Source organism: Oryzias melastigma, linkage group LG4, assembly GCF_002922805.2.
Source record: "Oryzias melastigma strain HK-1 linkage group LG4, ASM292280v2, whole genome shotgun sequence".
Classification (NCBI taxonomy): Eukaryota; Metazoa; Chordata; class Actinopteri; order Beloniformes; family Adrianichthyidae; genus Oryzias; species Oryzias melastigma.
Genome location: NC_050515.1, coordinates 27403340 through 27430212, shown reverse-complemented (window position 1 = coordinate 27430212; position 26873 = coordinate 27403340). Strand labels below are relative to the sequence as shown.

At 39.5% G+C, this 26873-nt stretch overlaps 1 protein-coding gene across 2 annotated transcripts in view; it reads right to left on the bottom strand.

Moving 5' to 3' along the window:
* Nucleotides 1–26873, bottom strand: part of camk2a (calcium/calmodulin-dependent protein kinase II alpha) — a 39265-nt gene that overhangs the window by 5671 nt on the left and 6721 nt on the right. For both annotated transcript variants that reach the window (XM_036211673.1, XM_024258912.2), the window contains exons 4-13: nucleotides 18604–18658; nucleotides 18270–18335; nucleotides 18111–18183; nucleotides 16168–16270; nucleotides 15546–15629; nucleotides 15368–15462; nucleotides 13898–14020; nucleotides 13735–13818; nucleotides 4679–4721; nucleotides 1390–1430 (exon numbers count right to left, since the gene is read on the bottom strand). In XM_036211673.1, coding sequence (XP_036067566.1) covers nucleotides 1390–1430; nucleotides 4679–4721; nucleotides 13735–13818; nucleotides 13898–14020; nucleotides 15368–15462; nucleotides 15546–15629; nucleotides 16168–16270; nucleotides 18111–18183; nucleotides 18270–18335; nucleotides 18604–18658 — 767 coding nt within the window. The remainder of the gene's footprint in view (nucleotides 1–1389; nucleotides 1431–4678; nucleotides 4722–13734; nucleotides 13819–13897; nucleotides 14021–15367; nucleotides 15463–15545; nucleotides 15630–16167; nucleotides 16271–18110; nucleotides 18184–18269; nucleotides 18336–18603; nucleotides 18659–26873) is intronic.

The following is a 26873-nucleotide window of genomic DNA, read 5'->3' as shown; positions in this document are numbered from 1 at the left end:
TCGGAGGTTGGAGACCCGCCCGTGATCTAGTGAGAGCAGCCGGTGAGTTAAAGGGCGGGACGCCCGCGCGCGCGGTATGGAAAGGCACATATGAGAAAGTCAGCGATTAATGCGTCAAAAAAATTGTCGGCGTCAAGCACACGTCAGATTAACGCGTTTTTAACGCGACAAATCTGACAGCCCTAATATATATATATATATGTATATACATATACAATGATCGTCACAATAGGTTAAAAAAGGCATTAGTTCAGAGAAAGAGTTCACCTCCTACCACTTGTTTTAGTCCAGAAGAAAGCATTGTTTTAAAAAGGTGACTGATTTTTTTTTTTTTTTTTATGGCTTTTTAATGTCAGCGTCTTTGTCTTCTTGGAGTAATACCGCAAACTTAAAAGTCATTAGAGTTCTGCCCATCTTACTGTTGATGTGTTTTGTGTACACACTAGACACTTGTTAACACTTAATAAATGACAAAATTTCAGACAATAAAAATGAAGGAAAAGTTTATCTCTGGCCTGTTTTTGGTCAAAATGTTCAAAAAATGTACCTAGTTTACCACTGTGATTAATAGTCATTAATCAAAACATTAAAGTGTGATTAATCAGATTTTTTTTTTTATTATTGATTGACAGCACTAAATAAAAGATACATGTTCTAAATGTATAGTTTTGTGTGTAACTTCATATCGTGATTAACTTTTTTCCCAGTTTTGCGATTAATAAATATATACTATATATATATATAGTATATATATATATATATATATACATACATATACATACATATACATATATATACATACATATATATACATATATATACATACATACATACATACATATACATATATATATATATACACACACATGCAGATTATCACAATATATTTATATTTTTCAGTAGAAAAATCATTCATATAAATCAATTTTCAAAAATCGAAAATATGTGCAGATTATTATCGTCAGAAAAGTCATTAAATTAATCACACTTTAGGAAATTTAAAAAGTGAGGTGCCATGATAAGAGCAGTTGCCCAAGGTCTGTTAAACAATGAGTTTTAAGAAGTCTGATTCAAAATGTGTTATAAACGTAATACGTGTGACTCCTAATGCTCTCAGAGAAAGAATAACATAATTGATGGTCAATAAATCAAACGTGCTGAAAGTTGACTAAAAACAGCTTCTATCTTGCATCAACTCTGATAGAGAAGTTGGGGTTATCACTCTGTCTGTCGGCACGGGAGGAACTTTATTTCCTCCTTGGAAACATGAGACCAAAGAGGAAATTTGTTCTAGAAGTCTTGATGATTGTTCAGAATAAGTTTGGTGAAGTTAACAGACATAAGTACAAACTCACACACAAAATGTATATAAAGCAGACGGTCACTTACCTTCACTCCATCAGCCTTCTTGTTGCTTCCACTTTTTCCCCCTGAACGAGGGATAAGAATGAGGAGAGAAAGAAGCACTAGAGTCAGAAAGAAAGGAACAAATGCAGAGAAGAAGAGCGACGGCATCACACTGACAGCTGCTGCCTTTGAGCATCCAGCAAACCTCAGCGAGAACAGAACCAGCAGCAGGTAGAGCACAAGCAAGAGTTTCAGCTCTGGTCAGGGGGAGTTCCCAGAGAAGCATGTGGGGCTATGAGACCGGAGGCCAAATTTAGGATTGACTCCAGGGCCGAGGTGCACATTCCTGAGCGGGCATGACTGCAGCACACGTCGTCCCCTCTGGTGGAGCAGTGCAGTGTTGACTTCTGTAGCTGTCTTCCTTTAATTTGGCCAACTAAACCTAATCTAGTCTTTACTCAGTTCTAGACTTCTGCATTTGGACTCTTGCAGGTTGGTTCTAGATGACAAGGAGATAATGTACCCGGGTGTGTGGGGGTAGGACCAAAAGGGATGCTACTGAGCATGTGCAGGGGCCAGAAAGTGTTTCTTTGTGGACACACAAACAGTCAGTGTGGGAGGGTTTCCCTGCTATCTTTAGATTGGGGATACAGCAGCTGCATACCAAACACATACGCACACACAAAGAGCACTAACCTGTTAATCAAGTGTAAGCTGCCAGCTTATTGGTTGATTTATTTCCCTAAAGTTATGCTACTGAAACAGTAAGTCAAAGGGCAGCTGTCACACAGCTCAGGTCATGTGACCCTCAATCTCTCCGCCTCAACTCTCTTAGGTGATGTGACCATTAATTTCCTCAGGTTATGTAACCAGCCACTAATTCCCTCAGGTCATTTGATCCACTGACTCTTAAGTATCATGACTCTGATTCTCTCATGTCAAGTCAGCCCCAACTCTCTCAAATCATTTGACTCTTTTAGGTCATGTGACCAGCTTTACTTCAGATACTGGAAATACTCTTGGGTTGTTTATTTTTTTTTATTTAGTTCAAAAGAAGTCTTCAGCCTTAGCCGCATGCACCTGTGTGGGGGTTGACCTGTACGAGTGCTATGGGTTTTTGGGTTGTTTGGGCCCATTAAGGCTCCTATCCTTTGTTTTCACTGAGCGGTCCAGACCGGACTGGACCGGGCCGGACTTTTGAGTGTTTTCATTACAAAATCAACCCATTAAGCAGGACCAACTGGTACCTTTTCTGGTCCCCCTTTGGTCGTAGGTCCATAGAAAAATGGAATGGACCCGTTAGGACGGAGCTTCTATCATCATATGATGTAACGCATTGATTGGCGGAAAGGTTTTACGACAACAGCAGGCGTCTGACCAGCGCTTTTCCTAACTCAAGATCCAAACCAAAAAGTTTTGGCCTCTTTTCGTCTGTATTCTTTTTCACATCCGCAATCTTCTTGCAAAGAGGAATAAATTATTCACAGACAGTATTCCCCCCTATTCGCGGGGGTTGGGGACCGGAGACACCCAATCCCCGAAAACGGAGACCCACCCACCCTCCCCTGTTTCAGTCTCACCCGACCCCCGCGGGCGAAGAATGATCCATACTCCTCAAAAACACTTCTGATTGTGCTTCACGCAAATTTATGAGGCTAATGAAAGTTGTGGATGCTGTTGTACAGTGTCACTAGTGCTGGGCAATATGGAAAAAATATACCACAATATAAATTATTTTATATCACAATAATGTTAAAGTATTAAAATATATAACATTAAAATATATTTCCAGTTATTAAAAAAGTTCTCGCTAGTTTTACTTTGAAGACAGGAAGCTTCACTGACACTTTATTTTGAAGAACTGTTTAGCACTGCTCATTTGGATTTGTTTTAGTTCATGAATTAAAATTCAAATTATTCTGTATTTCAGAACAATCAATGTTTTACTACATGATAATTTACTTTATTATATTTATAAAGATCTTGAATCAGCGATTTGGACGTCACAAATTTTCATACTCAAATTTTCGGGAGCAAATCGCAAGAGGCTGAGTACTCGGATACTTGTCACAGCCCTGTTCCATGGCTGTTTATCTCTTATTTTGTAATCTCATATGTTCACTTTTGTGGACTTTCCTTGAGTGATAGAGGGTTTGTTGTGTTAGCATCGGCGCGGGAATAGCCTCCTTGCATGTTTACATATTGCTGTTTTCTGCTCATTGTCGGACATCTTGAATCCAAAATATAACCAAATCACAGACGCACCACTCTTTTGCTGAAAGTGCTTCTTCTTGGTCTGCCTGCATCGGTGTATCTGTCTGTTTCAACTCAGAGGAAATAACTCTAAGTTCCGCGTCCATCGTTCTGCACTCATGTTATCTAATGTAAAGCCTGTTGTAAAACTCGTGTAAGCGCGAATCAAAGAACGTAAAGCAAGTTTATGTTGTAAAACCACAAGGCGGAGTTTCTTTGCAAAGAATCTCTTTTCAAATTGTCTTTATTTTCACTTGTATATAAAGTCCCACGATTTGTCACACACCTAGCTGTGTGAAATTTGTCCTCCCCATTTGACCCATCCCTGGGGGAGCGGTGAGCTGCAGACACAGCTGCGGTCGGGAACCATTTGGTGGTTTAACTCCCCAATCAAACCCCTTAATGCTGAGTGTCAAGCAAGGAGGCACTGGGTCCCATTTTTACAGTCTTTGTATGACTCTGCCGGGATTTGAACCCACGACCTGCCAGTCTCAGGCTGGAAACTCTACCACAAGGCCACTGAGCTGATATATATCTATATATATTTTTTGTGTACACACTGATGAGGTTTGGACTATTTAATTATATATTTGGGATAGTAATTGATCAAATTAGGTTATAAATTATCTAAACGATAGAGGAGAAATGGCATGATAGACACTTTTCTATCGTCCACACGATATGTATTGTCATATCGCCCAGCTCTAAGTGTCACTATACTGTAATTGCTAGTAAGATGCGAGTACTGGACCCACACTGACTGCACACAAAAGTGCCCATAGAACGTCAGCACAAAGTACGCTCTGATTGTCTAATTTCCTTGTTGAAAAGAATTTAAAAAACATAACTTTACCTCAACTACTTCACCCTTAGTTACTTTGGAATGCTGGATAAGTGATTGCTGCAACCTGTCGTTTGCAACATGCCCCAGGTTGCCCATTTTTCATATCCACCCGTCAGGGCAGTTGTGACTAAGGCTTTTAAGGACTGTCTGACTTTGACCCAACCTGGTAAGAGGCAGGTGACTTTTGATCATTTGACTGGATGGCGTGTTGACAGGTCAGGGCCAACAACTTACCGGAGAAATTTCTGGTTGCCAGCATGGTGGTCAAGATGGCTCCCTTAGAGATGACGGAAGAGAAGAGGGAGGGAAGGAATGTAAAATAGAAGGAAACAAAGAAAAAAGGAAGGAGGGAAGGAAAGAGGCGGTGAGAATGGAGAGAATAGAAAATGAGTTGCAAAGAAAACAAAAAACTGGAAGATGATTCTTTATCATGTTCATATCATATTTTCAAACATCTGAAACACCAACGTGCTGTCATAACTGAAAGTCAATCATGATTCTTGATCTGAACATGTACTGCCTGATCAACCTGATCAATCTATGATTTCCATCAGAAAAACAGGAAGTCCAAATCCATACACTAGGGGCAGATTCTTTTATTTGTTTTTTATAGCCTGCAAAAGTGACATATCTAATATGCAAGTTTTCCGTGTAATCTATTGTATTCAGAAAATAATTAAGGAGATATGGATGAGAAAAGTCCTTCTTACAGGAAGAAACACTGAAACACAAAAATATTGGAACACAGGTTTCAGGTCAAAGAGACAGTTACTGTAGTGAGGAAAGCACTACGTTCACCCTAAATCAAATGACAATGATAGTTTCATTTTTATTTCTTCCCTCTCAAGTTAAAGCTCATCCTGGGCCACAGATAGTTGACATTTGAAACGTTCATCAGGTGCAGCTCCCGTATTCAGAGACTGAATGATCTGGTGAACCCAGACACAGTGACATTCTTGCCGGCGCCTCTGTGGACCAAAGCTACTCGCTCAACATCATCCATGTTTTCCATGATGTGGCAACGAATACTTCGGCGGTTGCTCTGTAGCAAGGGTATGTTACTCTGGAGTACTGCTTATGTGGCCCCTCTGCTGAAAAGGGGGTGATCCCCTCACAGCAATAATTTCAGATCAATCTGGAAAATGTATGTTTGAAAAATGTGAAAAGGAAACATTGTTTTTAATCCAGCGGCAGAATAACCTGGAGTAACTTTTAAAATACGTAGACACCGCCGTTTGCTCATGCTCCTGCCGTGAAATGTCAAAGCGGTGCAAATCTTTCGATTTTGGCACGAAATGGAAACTGTTCAGTTCATTGTTAGTGTTCTTGCAATGGTGGGTTTGGATTACTATCATGTCCAGAAAGTGGCCTTGGTTTATCTTTATTTAAAGACAAACAAAGACATTGTCAGGCTCGTTGCTGTGTCTGGGGTCACCTACATGGTGCCTACAGGCACCAGGTAGTCCTCAAGGTGCTCTACAAGGTGCCCCCAGGTCTCTTCTAAAATGATCACAATTAACTTGTGGGCTGTGTCTGAAAATATAACAATTACTGAGATTAATAAAGTGCTGAATATTGTTATTTGCTTCTTAGCTTGTTGTCATTGTTGATAATTATGGTGAGAAATCAGTGTGTTCACATACAGGGGGATCATCATTCATTATTAACAATGCATAGCTAAGTATAACAAAGCAAATCATGTTATTTCTAAATGGTAGCCCTTCGTATGACTCAGTACCAATAAAGTAGCCCTCAGTTTCAAAAAGGTTGGTGACCCCTGCCCAAAATCAACTTTTTTTTGGCTGTTGACATCTATAAATGTGTCTTTAAAAGTTCTGTCTGTTGGTCATTGCCAATTTTTTGACAAATTAAAATAAACAGGTTTAATTCATGAAAATAGTCAAAAACCGTCTGTGTGTTGCCTTGAATTTTGTGATTGGTCAAAAGGTGTAAGTCCAACAAGTTTGACGTCACCATGCTCTGAGCTCCAGTATAAAAGTACCTTTTATTCTTTCATGGTCGGTTGTTAGCTTTAGCATGGCTCGTAGACAGGTGGATTGCCTTCAGTTTTCAAAAATCTACTGGCTTACACAACTTTCTGGTGGACTTGAAAGTTAGGGAACAGAGGTTGAGTGCAGTTGGCATATTCAGCTAACTCTGTCCTGGTGACGGTGTAGGTAGCAGATGTGCTCGGCCTGTCAGATCGGCTCGGGGGCTTGCGACTAGTGATGACGTCACACAACTGTAACAAACGAGTTGGCTAATTTGCAGTTTTACTGTACTGAAAATTATGTTTACAATACAGTTTATTTATATAAAAAAAGAAAGGAAAAGGGTTCAACATTGGCAGGATGTATTTAGAAAAAAATACGTGCGAATAACTACTTTCTTTTTTTATGTGCGACCAATAACAAGCTAGCATGCTACTCGCTAGCACCCACTTTACCTCAAACTTCATGCTTCCCAGCCTGATTTCTCTCTATTAAAAGAACGATCAAATTTTCCAAGATACTTGAAAAACTTTTCAGTTCAAGAATGGATACATTCATAGCAAAACATAACTTACTGGCGGACAACCAATATGGTGTCTACTTCATTTGCAATAATCGAAGCCGTTGAGGAAATCACCAACGCTCTGGAGTCAAAACAAATCGCAGTGGGAATTTTTATTGATATAAAAAAAGCATTCGATACAGTTGATCATAATTTATTGCTTCACAAACTTGAAAAATATGGATTTAGAGGCTTGGTACTTAAATGGATTAAGAGTTATTTAACAAATAGATGGCAATACGTCCAGTTGGGTGATGTTTGTTCCTCTGAAATGAATATAATTTCTGGTGTTCCCCAAGGGTCAGTCTTAGGGCCAAAGTTGTTCATATTGTTTATTAATGACATATGTTCTGTATCTCAAGCGGTGAAGATGGTTTTATTTGCAGATGACACAAATATCTTCTGTTCTGGTGAAAATCTAAATGAACTGTTAAATTTAGCTACCAAAGAAATGAAAAAAATTAAAGCATGGTTTGATTGCAATAATCTAGCATGTAATCTAGATCTAGATAAAACTAAAATTATGGTATTTGGGAATAACAAAAATGAATTGATACAGTTTGAAATAAATGGAGTTAAAGTTGTGGTGGTTCATAAAAATAGGTTTTTGGGGGTTATAATTGATGATAAAATGAGCTGGAAACCACATATTAAACAAATTCAAAATAAAGTATCCAGAAGTCTTGCCATTTTAAACAATGTAAAACACTTATTAAATTATAAATCACTTCACATGTTGTACTGTTCATTAATTTTACCATATTTTAGTTACTGTGCAGAGATCTGGGGCAACAATTACATTACATCAATAAAACCACTTATTGTTCTTCAGAAAAGGGCTATACGAGTCATACACAAAGCTGGTTATTATGATCATACTCATCCACTTTTTACTCATTCAAAATTACTCAAATTAAAAGATTTGGTTAATTATTTAACTGCACAAATTATGCACAAAGCCCAAAATAAAATGCTGCCTAACAACATTCAAAAACTGTTTACGAGTAGAGATGGAGGTTACTCCCTAAGAGGACAATTTAGATTTAAAATAAATATAACTCGTACCAGAAGAAAACAATTCTGCATTTCCTTTTGTGGTGCAAGACTGTGGAACAGTATATCAGACAAAATCAAAAATAGTCCATCAATAAGGTTATTCAAAATTCAATACAGGTCAAAAATATTTAATGACTATATAATCATAAATAAATGAGGGGCTATTGTGGATGTATAGTGATTAGTGCATATATGTAAGTGTACAGGCATATACGTGTATATACATTTGTGTACGGGTGTTTACATATATATGGATCTTTTTTTCTTTTCTCTTCCATGTGTGTATGCTGTTTTTCTTTCTTTGTGACTTTTTTTTCCTTTATTGAGACAAAGTAAGTTGATAGGCTTGAGTAGCATTATTTAAATTAGCTAAGAGGGTGGGATTAAATAAGTTTTTTTTAACTTCCTCCCACCCCTTTTTGAACACTATATCAAGAGTGTATTGTTCTTTTGGTTACTCTTTTGTTTCTTGTTTGACTGTTTTATTGTTTTAATAGTGTTCAAAATAAACTGAAACTGAAAACTGAATAATCCTGTGATGATTCCTCTCGATCGGATTATTTTGCTGTCAAGGTTTTAGCGGCTGATTGCAAATATTCCTTCTCCTTTTGTGATTCTTAACGTATTTGTTCGGACCTCCTCGGTTGTTTACTCTGGATGAATACGTGCATTGTTATGGCGGAAGTGTGTCATTCCCCGTGTCACGTGACAGTGGTCTAATCGTCCGGACCAATCACAATCTTACACGTCATCTATGCGCAAGCCCCCGAGCCGATCTGACAGGCCGAGCACATCTGCTACCTACAACGGATTTAATGAACGTTTCACTCTGGATTGTGTTGTTTTTTTAACATGTTAGCTTATATGCTAGCGGGATTTTAACGCTCTCAGACTCTGGTCCCCTTTGGATCTGCAAACCCTCAGCTGCGCCGGCAGCCCAGCTGTTCAGGCATTACAAAGGCAGCATCTTGAGTATTTCTATATGATACCGGATTGGTCTTTGCCTATTCACTGCTATAGACAGAGACGTGTGCTCAGGCACCTTTGCTATGCGGCGAGTCGCGTCAACAGAACGCAGCTTAAATTGATTTAAATTATGCAAGCGGGAGGTTTGTCTGCACACGGGGGTTGGGGTGGTCTGCAGTACACGCATGTGCAGAAACATGGCTTCTGATCCGTACAGACCACGGATCATCTGTGATCCATTACACCCCTAGTGTTTTCAATAACTTAGTCAAATTATTTATTTGAAATGCATTCTATTTACTTTTTGTGCTTTGATATATTTTATCTATTTGTAGAAAGGAGGTAAAATTTGATTAGATCACTGGTAAACTTTTGCAGAGGCTCAAAGATAACAACAGTGTCTCTGCAAAATCACAGACTGACCTCTGATTACAAGAATGGCATGTTGTGGATCTGCCAATCTCCAGTGTTTGTTTCAGTAGAATTTTTTGAAAGAACTGTGATCATTGCTACTATTGCAGAGTAGTAAATGATCCCCCATAATCAAACCCCTGGAGGACTCTTCACCCTAGCTCTGGCATGACGTCCGTGATTTTGTGACACTTTTCTTTTTCATGTGTTCTGGACAGAGGTTGAATACATGGTTTGTATTTGTGTTGATTCAAAGAGAACCACACAAGCAACCACACAACACAGAACTGAACCTGTTCCAGTCCATCTGACCCCATGGTACGGCTTTTTTACCATGGCCATGGCTAGGAGCGCTGTCTCTTGCAAAGGTGTGTCACGAGACAAAGACCCAGCCCCACAGAAGTGCTGTGAACTGTGATGGATCTCATAGCCGTTCCTTTATCAGCTACTAAGTTAGCCGTGCCTGATCTTTGACAGTAAAGAGAGTTTGATTGTGGCCAAGAGTGGCGAGTAACTAATCCCCCTGTGGTGCTTTCGGCACAGCCAAACCCAGTGTGTTGTCAGAATCCTCTGCTCCAGTAAGAAGGGGCAGGTGTGGGTTGATCAAAATGCAGAGGGGTGCAGGTCCAGATCCAGAAGCTATTTCTATTAAACAAAAGTTGGAGATCATGAATAATTCTGATTAAGAATCATCATTCTGGCATTCCTAACAGGAAGTAACCACTGGCTCCAAGAAGCCAAAATCCCATAGATCTCTATAAAGACACAAACAGCTGTTACTGTCATTCTATTGGTCAGAATAACCATTCTTGATCTGATACCTTTTTTTTTTTTACTTCTTCTTAATAATCCAAATTTTTTTCCTGATTTCTGTTTCTGTAGTTCTAGTTATTCAAGTTATAATCTGACCAATCAGATGTTTCAATAAAAGTGATTTTGGATCGAACGTTCAAAACATTTGATTGATAAATTCCCTAGACCTGCTTTCAAGTGGTAGACAAGCTTTCCCCTGATCGACAACAGAGGTTACAACAAAAACGTGGACTCAGACCAATCACTGCTTACTGACATCGTCTGGGTCTGTATCTTGAAAAAATGAGGACTGAATTGACTTCATTTGGTCGGAGCCAACATTCTTTCATTTTCTTGCTTTTTTATTAATACATTTTTAAGTGGCATGACAGTGGTAAGGGTTTCACTGTATGACAATAACTGTTATCAGATTGCAATGCTCTTTTCTTGAGAGTCCTCTAAGAAACATTTTCAACCCTCACACAAGTCTATAATTTATGTTGATCTATTCCGAAAAAAGTGACTGAGGTCAAAGAAAAAGGCACGAAAATCAGGCAAACTTTAAAAAAATAATAACTGAGGAAGAAATGAAAGGGCAACATCACAACATGTACTGTTTGAAAATGTAAAATTCAAGGACATCAAAGAAGAATGACGGACCCAGGAGCTGTTTTTGCCTAAACTGTCCAGTGTGAGATGTTATCGGTGTATTTATTTCTCTGAAACACTACCACCCTGTCCACCAGGCAACTTAATCCTGAACAGTCTGTTCTTTTCCAATAAAAACACTGAGGTTATGGACTTTCAGAGACTAGATAGATTTGTTCACAAACTATGTCTAAAAGTCCCTCCTTGACACTGGTAACCTCAATGACCAGCCTAATATTTGAACAAAAATTGTTCTATCATCTAACTTACTGAGCTTTGAGCATTTTAAAAATGTTGAACATGCTTTTTGAAATGATTGAGAGGAGACATTGAAGTCCCACACTCACAAGAAACCCTTTCTTGTTCAAATGTTCTCTCTGTTAAGGTAATCAAGATCTGGAACACTTTTCCAGTATATATAAAGGAACATACCAGAATAAAAACTTTCAAGCCCTCCTCTACAACAACTCAAAGCAAATCAGTCTTACATCCACTGACAACGTATCATTTAAATCTGCATCTGTGTCGTTTTTATTGAGATATATTATAACTTTGATTTTCTTGCTTGGAAACTGCCTATAAAACATAGCAGTATTTCTATAATCTGGTACATTTATTATATTTCATTACACATCCATTAATATGTTCTGTATCTATCAAAGAAATGAATATAAACTAGAATGCATATCTGTGCATTAAAATAATAATCATTACAGTGCTTTTTTTCTGGACAATAAGGCACATTTAATATCGTATAATTTTCTAAAAAAAAATCAAAGTGTTCCTTATGTATATTTTTTGGTTTTGTTTCCTGACCTACTACTGATTTTCAGTGGTACGAAACCATAGACAGAATATAAAGAGAAATGGACAGATTATCCCCTCCCCCCTCGCCTTCCAAACAGGAAGTACCCGTTGGTCCAAGAAAACCAAAACCCCATAGACTTCTATTAAAAAATAAACACTCATTCAATATGTCTGAATAACCATTCTTGATCTGGTGTCTCTATTTAATGTCTTCTTACTAAACCTATTTTTTTCATGATATATTTTCTTTTTTGCAAGTTGTTTAAGTTATGAACTGATCAATCAAATGCCTCAGTAACAGCATGTGGTACTCACAGGCCACGCCTCAAACGTTCTAACGTTGTCTAGTTCCACGGAAAAATAGCTTCTGAATTTACTTTATTGCATTGGAGGTGAAGTCTACTGGTGAAATCACAAACTTGCTTTGTCCATCTCTATATATATCAATGTACACAACGCTCAAAAATCTGACAAATGTTTTAATGCGACTTTATCAAATTATAAAACTGCACCCCTTGATGGATTGTTGAGGCTTTATGGGTACTGTAGTCACCAGCCTGGCAGGGATTGGTACTGGGCTTCAACGTGATGAACTGAAAAGGTGAGTGCAGGCTACTGCTTTGTCCTTTTTCTCTTACAACTGAACAATGTTGAGAGTTTTGGTGAATAAAGTTTACTTATCTGTTGTATTGTTGTCTCTGCAAAGGCGGCTTATTGAAGATAAAACATTAAGAACAACACACTGGAAAACAATCACCTGCCTTTTGGCACCTCTATGCATTCTGGGTAGTGTTTTCACTACATTATGACAGCTTCTATCTTTCTGTCTGTCTGTCCATCAGTCAATTTGTTCTGTTTGTTTGTTTACCTAATCCAGTTTGCCTCATGTATGAAAATAGACAGTTTATATTCAGTTTAGTAATGTTGCTGCTCATAATCCAGCGTGCCTTATGGTCCAAAACACACTATGCTTCTCACCCTTAGTGTGTGTACTGGCTTAGTTTGTATTTAATTTCTTCATTTCTGCAAACATCTTCCTTTCCCCCCGTTGTGTTTATTAGCGTAGGTGTCACTGAGTGGAAGAACAACAGTTGGGAAGGCAAATGGGCTCCTGGTAGCTATGGACTTTGGCCGCTTCCAGACAGCCACCCACCCAGCCCGGTCTCCTGGCTGCGTGGGAGTTTCTGGGGGTCTGCTCGCAGGACCAGTTATGCTAGAAGACAATGCACTGACTAACAGTCTGACAATCAGTTGACTGGTTCTCAACAGCACCGAGCTTCCAAAATGTGTAGCAATATGTCAGAGGACTTCACTTCAAAACTAAAAAAACCTTATCCATCGTCTGTATGTATTACCAAAACAGCTCTCCGAAGAATTCACTGTGCTAATGACCATGAACACATCCATCCACTTTTTGTTCAATCTAAAACTCTCTGACTCCATAGCTTTCAAGACAGTTGTATAAAGTACAACTCCCAAATCGTGTTTTTGAAAGAGAGCGAGGATGCAGGTTAAGAGGGATGTTGAAGTTTAAACAAATAAAAACTTGATTTATTAAACTTAGAACATCATTAAGACGATTCCACATTACAGTAATCAGAGTAAAACTGTGGAATAAAGTAGCTACAGAGATAAAACCATGTTCAAACATTTGTCAGTTGAAAAATAAATACAAAAAAAATGATTTCCAGTCTTTACATTAACTCACTCAATGGATACTAGTCTTGTGGTCACATTTTCGATTGAAGTCTGAGCCTCATGATGATTGTAATGAATGGCTGGGTATTTATTTAATATTTTGTTTTATTATGATGTGGTAATGATGACATGCTGATAATGATAATAACAATAAATTCCATGGGGTTTTTTTGTTCGTTTTTTGTTGTCAGAGTTGAATCAGTGTAAGACTGTAGGCTTAAATAAGCTGTTGATCATTCTTGGGTCAAATAGATACTGTTTGGACTGAATGATCATTGTTATCAGTGAGTGTACACATTTATCATAGTATTTCTAACAGGTTTAATCTAAACTAACTAATACTTAGGGAAAGCCCTTACCTTCAGCTTCCTCCTGGCGTTGAACTTTTTCAGGCATTCAACCGTTTCTTGTCGGTGCATGCAGGATGCAACTGTGGAGCGGTGCTGTGAGAAAGAGCACAAGTATATAATGACTCCAACATCAACCTCTTCACAAGATGGTAAAGAAGGTAGCAGGACTCACAGAGATCCAGGGGTGCTTGAGTGCCTCGGCTGCTGTGATCCTTTTGGCCGGATTGATGGTCAGCATCTTATTGATCAGGTCTTTGGCTTCAGGGGTGACCGTGTCCCACTCCGGAGACGGAAACTGTCAACCAGGAGGGTGAGGTCCAAGTGGCAAGGAAAGAAAACAAGATGGAAAGAAGAGGAAGGAAACAAAAAAAAATGGAGTCATAACATTTGTTAGTCCCACACATGTAAGCGACTTCCATTCTCTGTTTCTTATGCCGGGTTCACACCGCACGCAGAAACACTGTGAAGCTGAATGTGTAGTATTTTTCTGCGACGGTCAGCTGTGGTTATTTACAGCTTCTACAGTTAAGTTGACATCGTCCATCTCGACTGGTCGCCAACTGCTTTCTGCCTCTCTCTCACTGATTGTGTTTTAGACATCTAAAACCACACCCCCCGCTCCCTAGTCAGTCACATGACTCCTCCAGATTGTCACAAAAACTCCGACAACTCAAGATGCTTGTTTGAAACTTTTCCTTCCAAATTAACTGTGGGAATTTCCCAGGAGGTGAGCGCAGTTAAAGACCACGCCAGCCCGTCCGCCATGCGGACACACACAGGCGCACACACACAGCGAGCCTGCATTGAGAAATGGCATCAGCTGACTCAGAAGCAGCTTGAAAATATTCTGATAATCGCGGAGGATAATTATCATCCAGAGCAAATGTTTATTATGGATGAAACCAGCAAATTCTGGATAGAGATTTCCTCTCGCACTTAACTAATGAAGGAGGAAGCACGCACTTTTTTAAGGCACAGAGACAGAGTCCTCATGTAAAGTACACAGTCAGTTGTTACTCCAAAATTACCAGTAGTTGAAACTATTGCAGCATGATCAAAATGTCTTGCTTTTAAATAACACCTCTGTAGAATAAAGGATGACGTTACATAAATAGTGTATACATTAAAATAAATTTTAAATCTAAACAACAGTCTCTAAAAATAAATGAAATAGTTTCAAAACACTGCATCAATCTATTCATAAAGAATGTTTTTTTTTATTCATGTTGTTTTGAGGGTGTTAAATGAACATTTAGGTTTAGGATAACTTGTCAAGTCTAAGCAGTCTTATCTTCATTATTCAGTTTGCATGTTCAGATCTAACAGGAAAAGTTTGATTACTAAGGCTCCAATTTCTTTAAGGTTTGTGTCTTTAAAGTTGTGTGCAAATGTGTTAGCATGTCCCAGTTGAATCCTAGAACCCACATTGAAGCTCCTGGATGGGGTTAGGAGAGAAATGAAACTAGACATGGTGGTCCAAGCTGACATCAATTAAATCTTAATATTATTAAGTCTCAAATCATAGAAACTGAGTCAAAGTCAAGTCTTTATAAATGCCAGTCAACTACTCTCACGTATTCGAATTTGTGACTTGAGTCTTGTTTGCATTTTGTCCCCATGACCAAGAAGTCATGTGACTCACATCATAGGCTCCAGCTTTGATCTGCTGGTAAAGACGATGCTGATCTTCATCCCAGAATGGAGGATAGCCGACCAATAGGATGTAGAGAATCACACCTGAGGATCAAAAGTAGAAAAAGCAAGAGTCCAACGAGGATAGATCAAATAAGTGGGTGTAGGCAGAAGGGGTGAAATCTGACCGCAGGCCCAGAGGTCAACCGCCTTTCCGTAGGGATCTTTCCTCAGGACCTCCGGAGACAAGTAACCAGGAGTCCCCGCAAAGCCTGGAGAGCACAGAGAGACACTTCAAACCAGCTGCCAGAAAACAAAAAGACAACACGAATAAAGAAAAGACAGAACATGCACTCCTAGAAACAAGTAGTTGTTGCTATGGTGACTGAACGGTTGCTAAGGTGTTACCAGATGGCTGAGGAATGGAAAAAGCACAAAATGAGCACTGTATGTCAATATAATATGAAACTAAAGAAGTTAGACATAACTTGAAGAACTTTGCTTTTACATGATGCAACATACATTTAAGACACAATTGACATAAAATAAAATTTAAAAAATTATCGGAGATTTCTCAGGATGAAATATGATCGCGTATCGTATCAGACAACACAAACCTTTGAAGAACAGAAAATTGTTTTGCATTTGTGTTTATGCAAAAAAGGTCTTTCCACAAACATCTTAGTCTCCATGACAAGCTCAAAAACAGAACTTCGGCCTTATATTGCCTCATTGCTCAACCCATCTCCATAAGGGATGAACAGCACTCCAATTTTCATGTGAGGACCATTTCTGTTTGAACGGTCTTACCAAACCAGGCCTGTTGGTCCCCCTCTACTTCAATGGCGAGGCCGAAGTCAGCCAGCTTCACTGCCGCTCCTTTTGATTTGGACGCCAACAGCAGATTCTCCGGCTAGAGACACAGAACAACACTCACTGTCCCCTTATTTACAAAGATATGCTGATGAGACCAACTGTAACCAGACGAGACGAGAGACAAACGAGGTAAACTCCACCTATTGACGAACACAAAACATACATACAAAGCTGACTGTGCTCATCCACATGAGACAGTGCTACGTGTGCACACTGATGAACACAACACAACGATGATACAACCATTTACATGAAACATGCTGAGGATGTTTACTGTTCTAGCTAACAGTGGTCATGTTTACATGACTAACTGTTCACTGACTAATACATGACATTAATGCAAAAACTGGCCCATTTGTTAACATGAAACATGCTAACAGTATCTGTGCTCACTGAATGACAAGAGATTTGGTATCATATTTCAGACAGACATTTCTATGATCTCTATCTCATTAGCATGAACCGAACTTTCCTTAAAACTCATGTAGATAACTTGCTCTGTTTTCTGCCCTGTAAACCATCATTCCACTAGGGGCAGTAGAAAGGCTTTTCCTGCTCATTTAAAAAAGGCTGCTTCCATGAAATCTCAAAACCACCTTTGGTGGGAAGAGAATAACTCATCTATTTTCATTCTTGTTTAATGACTACTGCATTGAAAGATTGCAAAATTAGGTAATAATTAATTCTTTATAATAAACCATGTTAAAAATGTGTGGCTCAAATCTGAGACAGTGGGTTAATAAGGCGTTTTTTTTACTGAACTCTCGTGGGGCGGATGAATAGCTCAGTTAGAAAGTGTGGGTCTGGCACTTGGAAAATTAGAGTTTGAGCAATGAGACAAGACCTTAACTCTACTGCCTAACTATGTAGCCACAAGGGGGCCCAAGTCTAAATCACCCCAACCCGGACAAAAGGAAGGCTTTCCGGTGTAAAAATCTCTGCCAAACCACCTGTGCAAATCAGAGAGGTGACCAACAAAGACAACACTCCTGAACACACATTTCAGTATTTTTCTATCTACCTGTGACTATCCAAACGTAAAAAATCCACCAACACCTCATAATTGAAACTTTCTATATTTATATTCATGAAACAGAATATATTGTAGATTTTTGTGGGTTTCAAAAGGGATCTAAAAACATCTTGATTCCAAAAGAACTTGAATTTTGGGTCAATTGATGGATGTTTCTGTCTATGATGTGGTGGGATTTACAGGTTTAATATGCTATGAAGAGTAGCTAATGTGGGCTAAATTCATGAGACTTTGACAACTGATTAAAACAATAGATGCTAACAATGATAAAATGACCTTATAAAGTGCTTATTATAATAAACTCAATTAGGATTTTTATTCATCTTTAGGGATACAGAATAAAGTTTTTAGAAAAAATAAAGTAAACTAAATTCAATAAAGATATATTTATCTGTCCAAACATCAATGTAATTATGCTAATTTGTAGGTATAACTGTGAATAATTTGAAATAGGATATCATGTTGTAATGGTGGTTCCTCTGTCTCTATGGGTTGATTTACCTAAAACACAATCAAAAACAATGTGTCTGAGTTGAGAATAGTGTAACAAAACAAAAACAAAAGTGAACTCAACATCAATCATCATGGAATCTATGTTTGTATCACATCTATGACTCGTTTTTTCTGAACTGAGCATCTTCTCTTTGCTGAGTATCTTATGATATAGATCATTTATTTGCTATCAAAGCTGTACACTGGAGGGACCTCCATGAAAGGGTTAAAGGTTTCAGTCTTTGAAGAAAACATAACGTATAAAGTTATGGTGGTCTTTTGTGTGTTTCACTGGTCTTTAATGAATTGCTTTGAAAGTGAAGCTCAGTGGAACACCACAGAAAGCAGATACCTTCAAGTCTCGGTGAACCACGCCCATCTGATGACAGTGAAGCACCGCCTCCAAAATCTGTTGGATGCAGTGGCTGCAGAGATAAGAAACAGAGGTCACTGGACAGCTGATAAGAGTGATGGGAAACGAAGAGTGCTGATGAAGATGGTATGACCATACCTGGCATCAGCTTCACTGTAGTATTCCCTAGCGACGATGTCTTCAAACAGTTCTCCACCTGTGACCCTGAGAAACACACAGGTCATGTCTACACACACCATATTTAGGAACTTTTCATTAACCGATATTTCATTCAAAATTTTGCTTCTTATTGCAAAAGGTAAACTGGGCTTGAAACAATTTACAGCAGATTGAGGAACAGGGAAGAAGTTCACAAGATGAAGAAATCCAAGGAGACTTAATAACGTGTGAAGTTACAAACAGAAGAAGATCTAAAGAAATACACATGACTGCAGAGTTCACTGCATCAAAGAATCAGAAGAAAAAAACTCACAGGTCAAAGATCAGGTAGTGATGGGCCTCCTCTGAGATGCTGTCGTGAAGACGAACTGAAAGACAGAGAAGCCAGCGTTCAACAAGAACCATCAACGAAAAGAGAAAAGGCAGATAATGGGGTTGACCCATTTCCGGTGCAGTGGGTTTTTGGGTTTTTTGGGGAATAGAAGGTTGTGGAGAAGAGGGGTAAAGGGGAGTGCAGGTGTGTCTTGTCACTTGTGGCTCCAACAATGGAACGACAATGGAACATACCATTGTTGTGTGCGGTAATCATTCTCTGAAGCATTTGTGTGCCTTTATTTGTTAGTCAAATCTCCATGCAGAAATAAGACATCTCCACGCACATATCAAACACTCCATCAGTCATAGCGCACTAGAGACTGTCTCATTCCACGTGCGTGAGCTGGACCTCTCAGGCACGGGTGATGCCTGCGCACTCGCATAACATCAGTGCATGCGCAACATTTTGGTCATGTGCGCTCGCGGGGGCTCTGGCTCTCCTCGCGGACAAACTTTCTGCCTTCAAGTGAAAAATGACTCTCTATAATTGGGGGTGGAGAAAAAGGGCTGCATTGACTTTCTTCTGATTGGTCTACCTACTACCTGCACATTGTTTGGACAATGACATATCTGACTTTAAAGAACAGCTAAGACTTTAGAAATACAGTGTTCTCCCTTTCCGGTGCCTAACCTCCGCAAATACGGAGTTGTCCCCTTCTCACGTTCCCCACCCCCACAACAGAAGAATGTCCCTTACTGATCCATACTCATCAAAAACACTTCTGATCATGCTTTGAAAACATTTATAAAAAAATTGGAGTATTGCTCAACAGAAAGGGTTTTTTTTATCCAGAACAACAGACTGCAAACTTTACATGAGGTGTCACTCTGCTTCTCTGTGCCTTGAAAAGCGCGTTTACACTTCCATCAGTTAATTGTGAGAGGTCATCTCAACCCAGAATTTTTCGGATTCATCCATAATAAACTCCTGCTCTGGATGAAAATTATCCTCCGTCATTATCAGGAAATTTTCGAGCTGATGCCATTTCTCTATGCTGGAGAAATTAGACCACGAATGATTACTTTAAAAATATTTTCTTAAAAGAGTTTTTAAAATTCATGTCTGTGAGTTTATGAAGATGATCATTTAGTCAGTAATGTATGTTTAGGTCAACCGAGCGATAGCATTAGCCGTCCTATGGGAAATTCCATTGAACATTAGCATCAAGCTAGTGTCTTTAGCCTTATGTGCTAAATCAATTGATATTTTTATGAATCAATTACTGAGCTGTTAAGCTTAAACTGATTCAAATCGATTAATCGATTTTATCAACCCAGTCCTAGTATCCACCTATAAGGCCAGTTGTGACTGAGGCATTCGCTGCTTGTGCTTCATCCTCTGTATGTCCAGCTGGATTCAGAATGTGAGGGACATCACCAACCGGATATTCTTAGGTTAGACAGCATCCATCCTACTTTTCCTTTAGTATCATCCAAATCTTTGACTATCCAGGGTTGAAATCGCTTTTCTGCAGCCACCAGATGCCATCTGCCCACCCTCCCCCATTGAAACTGTGCCTGCCCTCAAATCAGAAAGAACAATTGTGTTCTGCTGTTCTGTTTTTGTCTCAGCCCTTTTCCTCCCTTAAACACAGATACACTCTTTGTATTTGTAATGTTGGTGTGGAGGTTACGGATTATAGCATAAACATAGATTTTCTTCTATTTTAGATTTTCTTGTGTAGAGCACAGATCTGCACATGCGCTCCAGAGTACTCTCGATCTCGTTGTAACTTCTGTCAGAGAAAACCATAGGAAGTCAAATCCTGACGGATGATCCGAGCACAAGCATCCATGCAGAGCTTCCACTGCAGTCACAGCTGCGAGCTCTCCCTGATGTTCCACTGAAGGCATCCTGCATACATTACATAAGAGAAGGAAGCGAGGAAGAGGAGCTGCTGCCCACACATACGCACGTGCACACGAACGTGCACGCACATTTATTGCCTCTGTAGTTCTGTGTAGGAGAGTTTCAAGAGAAAACCCTGATTATTTCATTTTGAGTGCTTTCACACAGGTGTGTGTGTGGAGGGGGGGTGATGCCTTCACCTATGGGTACTGTTGCCTAGCAACACCACACATACACACTCACACTGTTGGCTAAGACTGTGTTTTAGTGTGTATCTGTGAAGCACTGACAGCCCACACAGAGCTCTGATTGGACGCTCGGCTCAGATACCGTCTCCTAATTTGCCCTTCGGGATCACATGCTATGGAGTTTGAACATCTCACTGTTCCCGGTTCTCCTCTTGTGTTTCTCCATGACTTTGTGGATCCAATCAAAGCTCGGCTGTGTCTGTCTGTCTAGCTTCAAAGTGCATCTCTTTTGATAGCTGTGATCGCTCTGGTTCTGCCTCCAGGCGGCGCCCATCGGCCCGCCTTGCAGAGGTGGCGCTGGACTAAAGGACGGCATAGAGTTGCTGTGAACATGAGTAGTCGCTGGAAGGACTGAATACCGCTGCCTACTGTATCTGCACACCAGTTGGCTATACTTGAGTATCAATGACATGAAGAGTTTGAGTGGAGCCAGGGACAGAAAGCGAGCAACCCCCATGGCTTTTTGAGTAGGTCCCGAGTCGTGGGCACAGGACAATGTCCCCCTGCTGTGTGGGAGTGGTCTTATCGAGGAATGTTCATAATAAATGTGTGTTTAGATTTATGTGAAGGTTTCTCATGCTGTCCTTCTTGAAACGAGGCTCTGAAGCTAATGACAGGCATACAGGTGAGGAAGATCTGAAGGTCAAGGATTTCTCTGAGAAGAACTAGGACCTGGTAGAGCTTTACTCCACTCAGTGGAATAACGAGTATCCAGGTGCTCGGATACTCGTGATCTGCTCCCAAAAATCTAAGTACGAATATTCGCCCATGTTTGATAATTCGTCATCTTTATAAATATAGTATAGTAAAATATTATCTTGAGATTTTGTATTTTTGCTCTGAAATGCAGAATAATGTTGGATTTTAAGAGTATATGAACTAAATCAAAACCAAAAGAGCAGCGCTACCGTCACTGGAAGTAAACAAATCTTTGTGACGGTGAAGCTTCTGGTTGTCAAAGGAAAACTAGCGAGAGATTTTTTCCATTCAAAAACTGAGACTGAAGTTCCTCTCACAGACATAACTTCTGAAAAAAATGAACAATCTTTAACACCAGAGCTTTAGGTCCAGTTTACATTCTTTTGGTTATGCTAACTCTTCAACTGTTGACGCAATTAACGAAATTCCAGTGGATTCTGAAGCGGAGAAACGCAGCCTCAAGCTGAAATACTGCTCTACATAATTGAAGCGCGGATGTAATCAACGTGAATCAGCTGATTCTGATGCGGATGTAATCAACGTGAATCAGCTGATTCTGATGCGGATGTAATCAACTTTTTTTCATACGTACTCGTCGCTCAAATCGCTCTGCGGGACTTCAGATAACCTGGTTTAACACTGAAACTGACCACCTCCACAGCACAAAGTGTGTTTGGTGTAAACACACCTTTACAACAGTCTGACTGTGAACTATTGAAAGATCAATGCAGGTCCTGAAGATACAGGGAGGCAAATATATTATATTTGATATAATATTTGAACACACTTTGATTTTGCAAGTTCTCCCACTTTGAGATTTTGGAGGGGCCTGAAATTGTCGGCTTAGGAGCACGTCTACTGTGAGACTGACTGATCTAGAGAAGATCTGTGTGGAGGAGTGGGCCAGAATCCCTCCTGCAGGGAAAACCTGGTGAAAAACTACAGGAAATATTTGAACTGTGGAATCACAAACAAAGACGACTGTAACAAAAATAAGATTTATTTTCTTCAGGTGTTAAAATACTGATTTACAGCAGTAGCTTACAAATACATTATTTAAAAAAGATCATTCAATGTGATTTCTATAAATTTATTTATTTTTCAGATAATGTCTCTCACAGTCGACATGCCCCTAAGATGACATTTTCAGACCCCTCCATGATTTCTAAGTGGGAGGTGTTCAAATACATTATTTGCCTCACTGTATGTTCCTCCTGGTCCAAGAACCTTCTTAACCCTAGAACACTTTCACTAGAAAAAGTTTCACCTTCACTTTTGTTGGGTAATTTTTACCTGATACACCCAATAAAAAGTATTTACCTAAAACATTGATCAAAATATGACAACACATGATAAATTAGTCGTTTTCTTTTATTTTCAAATGTGGTTTGTTGCAGCAAAATAGAAAATAAACATAAGAAGATCCTAAAAACATGCTTGAAAAATTAGGAATTCGAGAACAAAAAATTCTAAAAAAAAAAGAATAATACTGGAGACTTAGTCTTTGGTCCCCCCATTCCGGGGATGTATGAGACTTTACCCACTCCGAAAGATGAAAAATATTAAAAATCATGTAAATACTTTTGATGGGGTGAAAATCACCGGCGACAGTGCTCCAGGGTTAAGGAGCAGATGCACACATTTATTTGTGTTTTTTGCCCGTGGTTTTCCTCCACATGAGCCATCTTCCTGAATCCTAATGATTGGTGGCAGCTGATGAGAATCAGGTGATCCAGTCCAGATGATCCACCAGCAGTCATTAAAACACGAGTGTGGAGAGCTGAGGGCCTGTGGCAGAGAACGCACGGTGGCCAGATTCCCCTTCGTTTTGTGCTGACATGAAAAGCTCCTTTTCCAAGTCACTTGCAGATAATTGTGAGCAGTTTAGTAAATAAACTTGTCTTTAGTGCATCATTTGATCCAAGCGTTTTTGCTCCTGGTTGTTATGGAGGATTTTATTATATCCTGATCCAAGCTAACAGTCTGATGAGGGGATGCATGAAACAAAACACGCCTGAAAGCATTAATGACTTCAAATTCGTAGAACCGACTGAGGTCAAATTAATAGTTTGAATCATTGTCTAGAAATAAAGCTTACGATATTTATATTACATGCTTTTTTTTATTTTTAAACTTTAGCACCTGAGCTAGTGGGTCTAGTTCAGATTATGGAGTAGAGAAGATGGTATCTTCACATTGACTGCAGTCAAATGAGCCGCCGTTCACATTTCTGTGGTCAAATCAGCATCACTGGATTTTTGGTGTGAGTTTCATCCAATACTTACGGTAGCAGGACTGAGAACGCTGGAAAATCTCCACCAGACTCCACGGAGCTTCTTGATGTGACCACGGAAATGTGAACGGCGGCTCAGCTCTGATAGATTTTTGGACTATTTTAGCACAAAGATTTTTTAGGCTATTTTGGAGTTTAGCTAATATTTCAGCTACATATTAGCTGTTTTGGCTGACATAAGTTTTTTTTACGTAATTTTTTAGACCAATTTGGCATTAGGCTAATATTTTAGCTGGCCATCAGCTTCAGCGTTTTTAGTTATCAGCATTTTCAGCATCTTCAGCGGCCAAATTCAGTTTACAGCATTCACACTAGTATTATCCCAAGTAATGCTATTTATCTAGCTATTTATGTTAAAAAGTTACGGTTTTAACGTTTTAAAAATGTAGTTTTAATAAATGTGTCTCCTGTTCGCCCCGTGACCTAAGGTTTTGGATTTTGGCCGCCTGTGTGATTGACTTTGAAACTCCTGGTCTAACCAGAGCTCTTCATTGTTACTATGGCTGTGACGAAGGCACGGAGGCGTTTGGATCCATGTGCAAGCAGGTAATGTTTAATAAACATCCAAAACAGACATGGGCAAAAACAGAGACGTAGTCAGAGGCCAGGCAGGGGTCAAGGACGAGGAGCTAGACAGGAAGACGAGTAAACAGGCAAGGGTCAAAACACGAGTAGGCTAACGTGGGATAATAAAGGCTCGGAAAATGCTAGGAACAAACTAGGCAATACTTCGCAGAGATGAGGAGTGAGGTGAACATTTAAATATGGTGAGACTGATGAAGATAATGGAGTACAGCTGGTGAGAAGCAATCAGTATTCTGGAGAGGGCTCCCTCTGGTGGTCGGGGGTGGAACTGGGAGTCGGAGTCCTGACAATGGCATCAAATGCTTATTTCCCTCAATTAAATCTAAATAAATTTCCATAACAGCTGTAAAGTGGATTTGGGGATTTGTTGTCACTGTTCAAATACAACTTCCATCAGGATGACTGTCAGTTTCTTTTTAAGTGGACAAACCCACAAAATCAAATCCAATACTTAATTCCTCCAGTGTAACTTGATGAAGTCAGTCCAGCACTGGCTTGTAGGTAAAGGTGCAGAGTTTTACAGATGAAAGCTGGTAGAAAGAAGGTCTATGAGAGAAGTAGAAAGCCTAAACTATTTCCCACAGAGCTCCGGAGACGTCTGTCATCGTCTCTCTGTTAGCAGCTAAATCTAAACGGTCTCACTCTATCAAAGAGCGGATTATTGCTGCAGCCATCATTGTGGATGACACCCTGATTGACAGGCGAGCAGGCATCACGCTCAAAACTTTAAACAAAAGTGTGTCAGTGATATGTTCATTAACTTCAAGGGACAGCTAAAGAAAAGGAAGCAGGCAAGTCATTTTTCCTTGAGACTGGATGAAATGATGAATGGGGTGAAGAAGCCCAGCTCCTGGGTTTTGTTACAAAGATGAGTCAGTGACACAAAGGCTCATGGGATGCAGAGCACCAAAAAGGTAGGGAATCACTTTAGTGAGTTCGGGGGAGGACAGATATAAACATCCGTGAGGCCTGACTCCACAGAGCTCTTCTAAGTGTTTCGTCTTTTCATAACAAGCAATTCAACCCACCAATCAGCAGCCAGTAAGAAGCATTAAGAAGATCCAAAAGTCCCGACGGATCAGTGATTATTGCTGTTCATTTCCTCCACTACTATCATCAGCAATGAGCACTGAATCACAGCAGCTTCTTCTGCTGGAGCCTTTTTTCCATTGCTGCCATCCTTAAAGGCCTGAAGGCAGAGTCATCACACCGACATGCTCACATGTTAACGTCATCACCCTGAACTTCTACTGTCACAGCCTCATGACCTTCCTCATCAGAGGTCCTGTTGCATTCAATCTAATCCTCGCCATGTGTAACTTTGTAGAAGTTCATTCATCCTGATTGTAAATCCACCATTTGAGCACCTCTCGACAGAACTGGTGTCATCTGCATACATGGACACACAGGTGGAGGGAAGTTTTTAAGCACAGGAAAAAACTCAGACTGAGTTTTTCTTCAGATTAAACTACTTTGTGTACCGTGGAAGCATTCCTACACCACAAATACTTTAAAGTCCCCCTATAACTATTTTTTTTTTATTTTGAAAAAAAAAAAACATTCCTAATAGTGTTTTAATTATGTTTATGAAGTTTTAAACCAAAATCCCACAATATAATTATTATAGTAGCTCTGTTTCACTAACATGAATCTTCACTGCTGCTCCATAAAAACATCCATCAATCTGGGTAATGTCCAGCCGTATGGTTCTGATCCGGATGTCAGCTGGGACGAGGAAGTGACGATCTTCATGGACAGAACTTCCTCCAAAATCCTGATTCTTTCTCCTTCCAGTTCACCAAAGACTCTTTTAGCTAATTCTCCAATGTTTATTGACTGTGATCAATACATTCAATCATTGGTTTCTCAGAGCAGAGCCTCTTTTGATATTCTCAAAAGAGGCAACTCGAAGTGGACCTTCTCTGTGGTTCTGATGAGCATTCAGGGGATCCTCCCTGAGCAGGGGGCAGAAGGAGCTTCATGGTGAGATGATTTACACAACATTAATTGATGAAGTGAGACATGACATGACATACGTCTGTGAAAAATAGATTTTATGCTTTTCTGGTTATTATCTGTGCAAGAGAATCAACTCTGTCAATCTTAATATGAGCTGATTGCTATATATTAATAAATTCAAGACGTTCCGGTGTTTAGTAAACCTCACATGTGACAACACATCTGTGATGATGTTAGCACATAAATCTACTGTGATAGAGTCTTTCAGACCTTCAGCATCTTTAGTCTTCAGTCTGTCTGGTTGTTTTGTGGCGAAACTGATTGTTTAAACTCAAATGAGTAAAAATGTATCCGCTAACCCACATGTGTCAAAGTCAAGGCCCGGGGGCCGGATCCGGCCCTCCAGATAATTTTATTTCATTGTTATTAATGGCCCGATGTTATCTTGTGTAGAATTTTGACAAAATATATTTTTATGTAGGGTTAAATATTGAAAGTTATTTAATGTTTAAGTTGATTTATTTTGGAATAATATTCCTGTCTTTTTATTATTCATAAACAGTGTTGGGTATCTC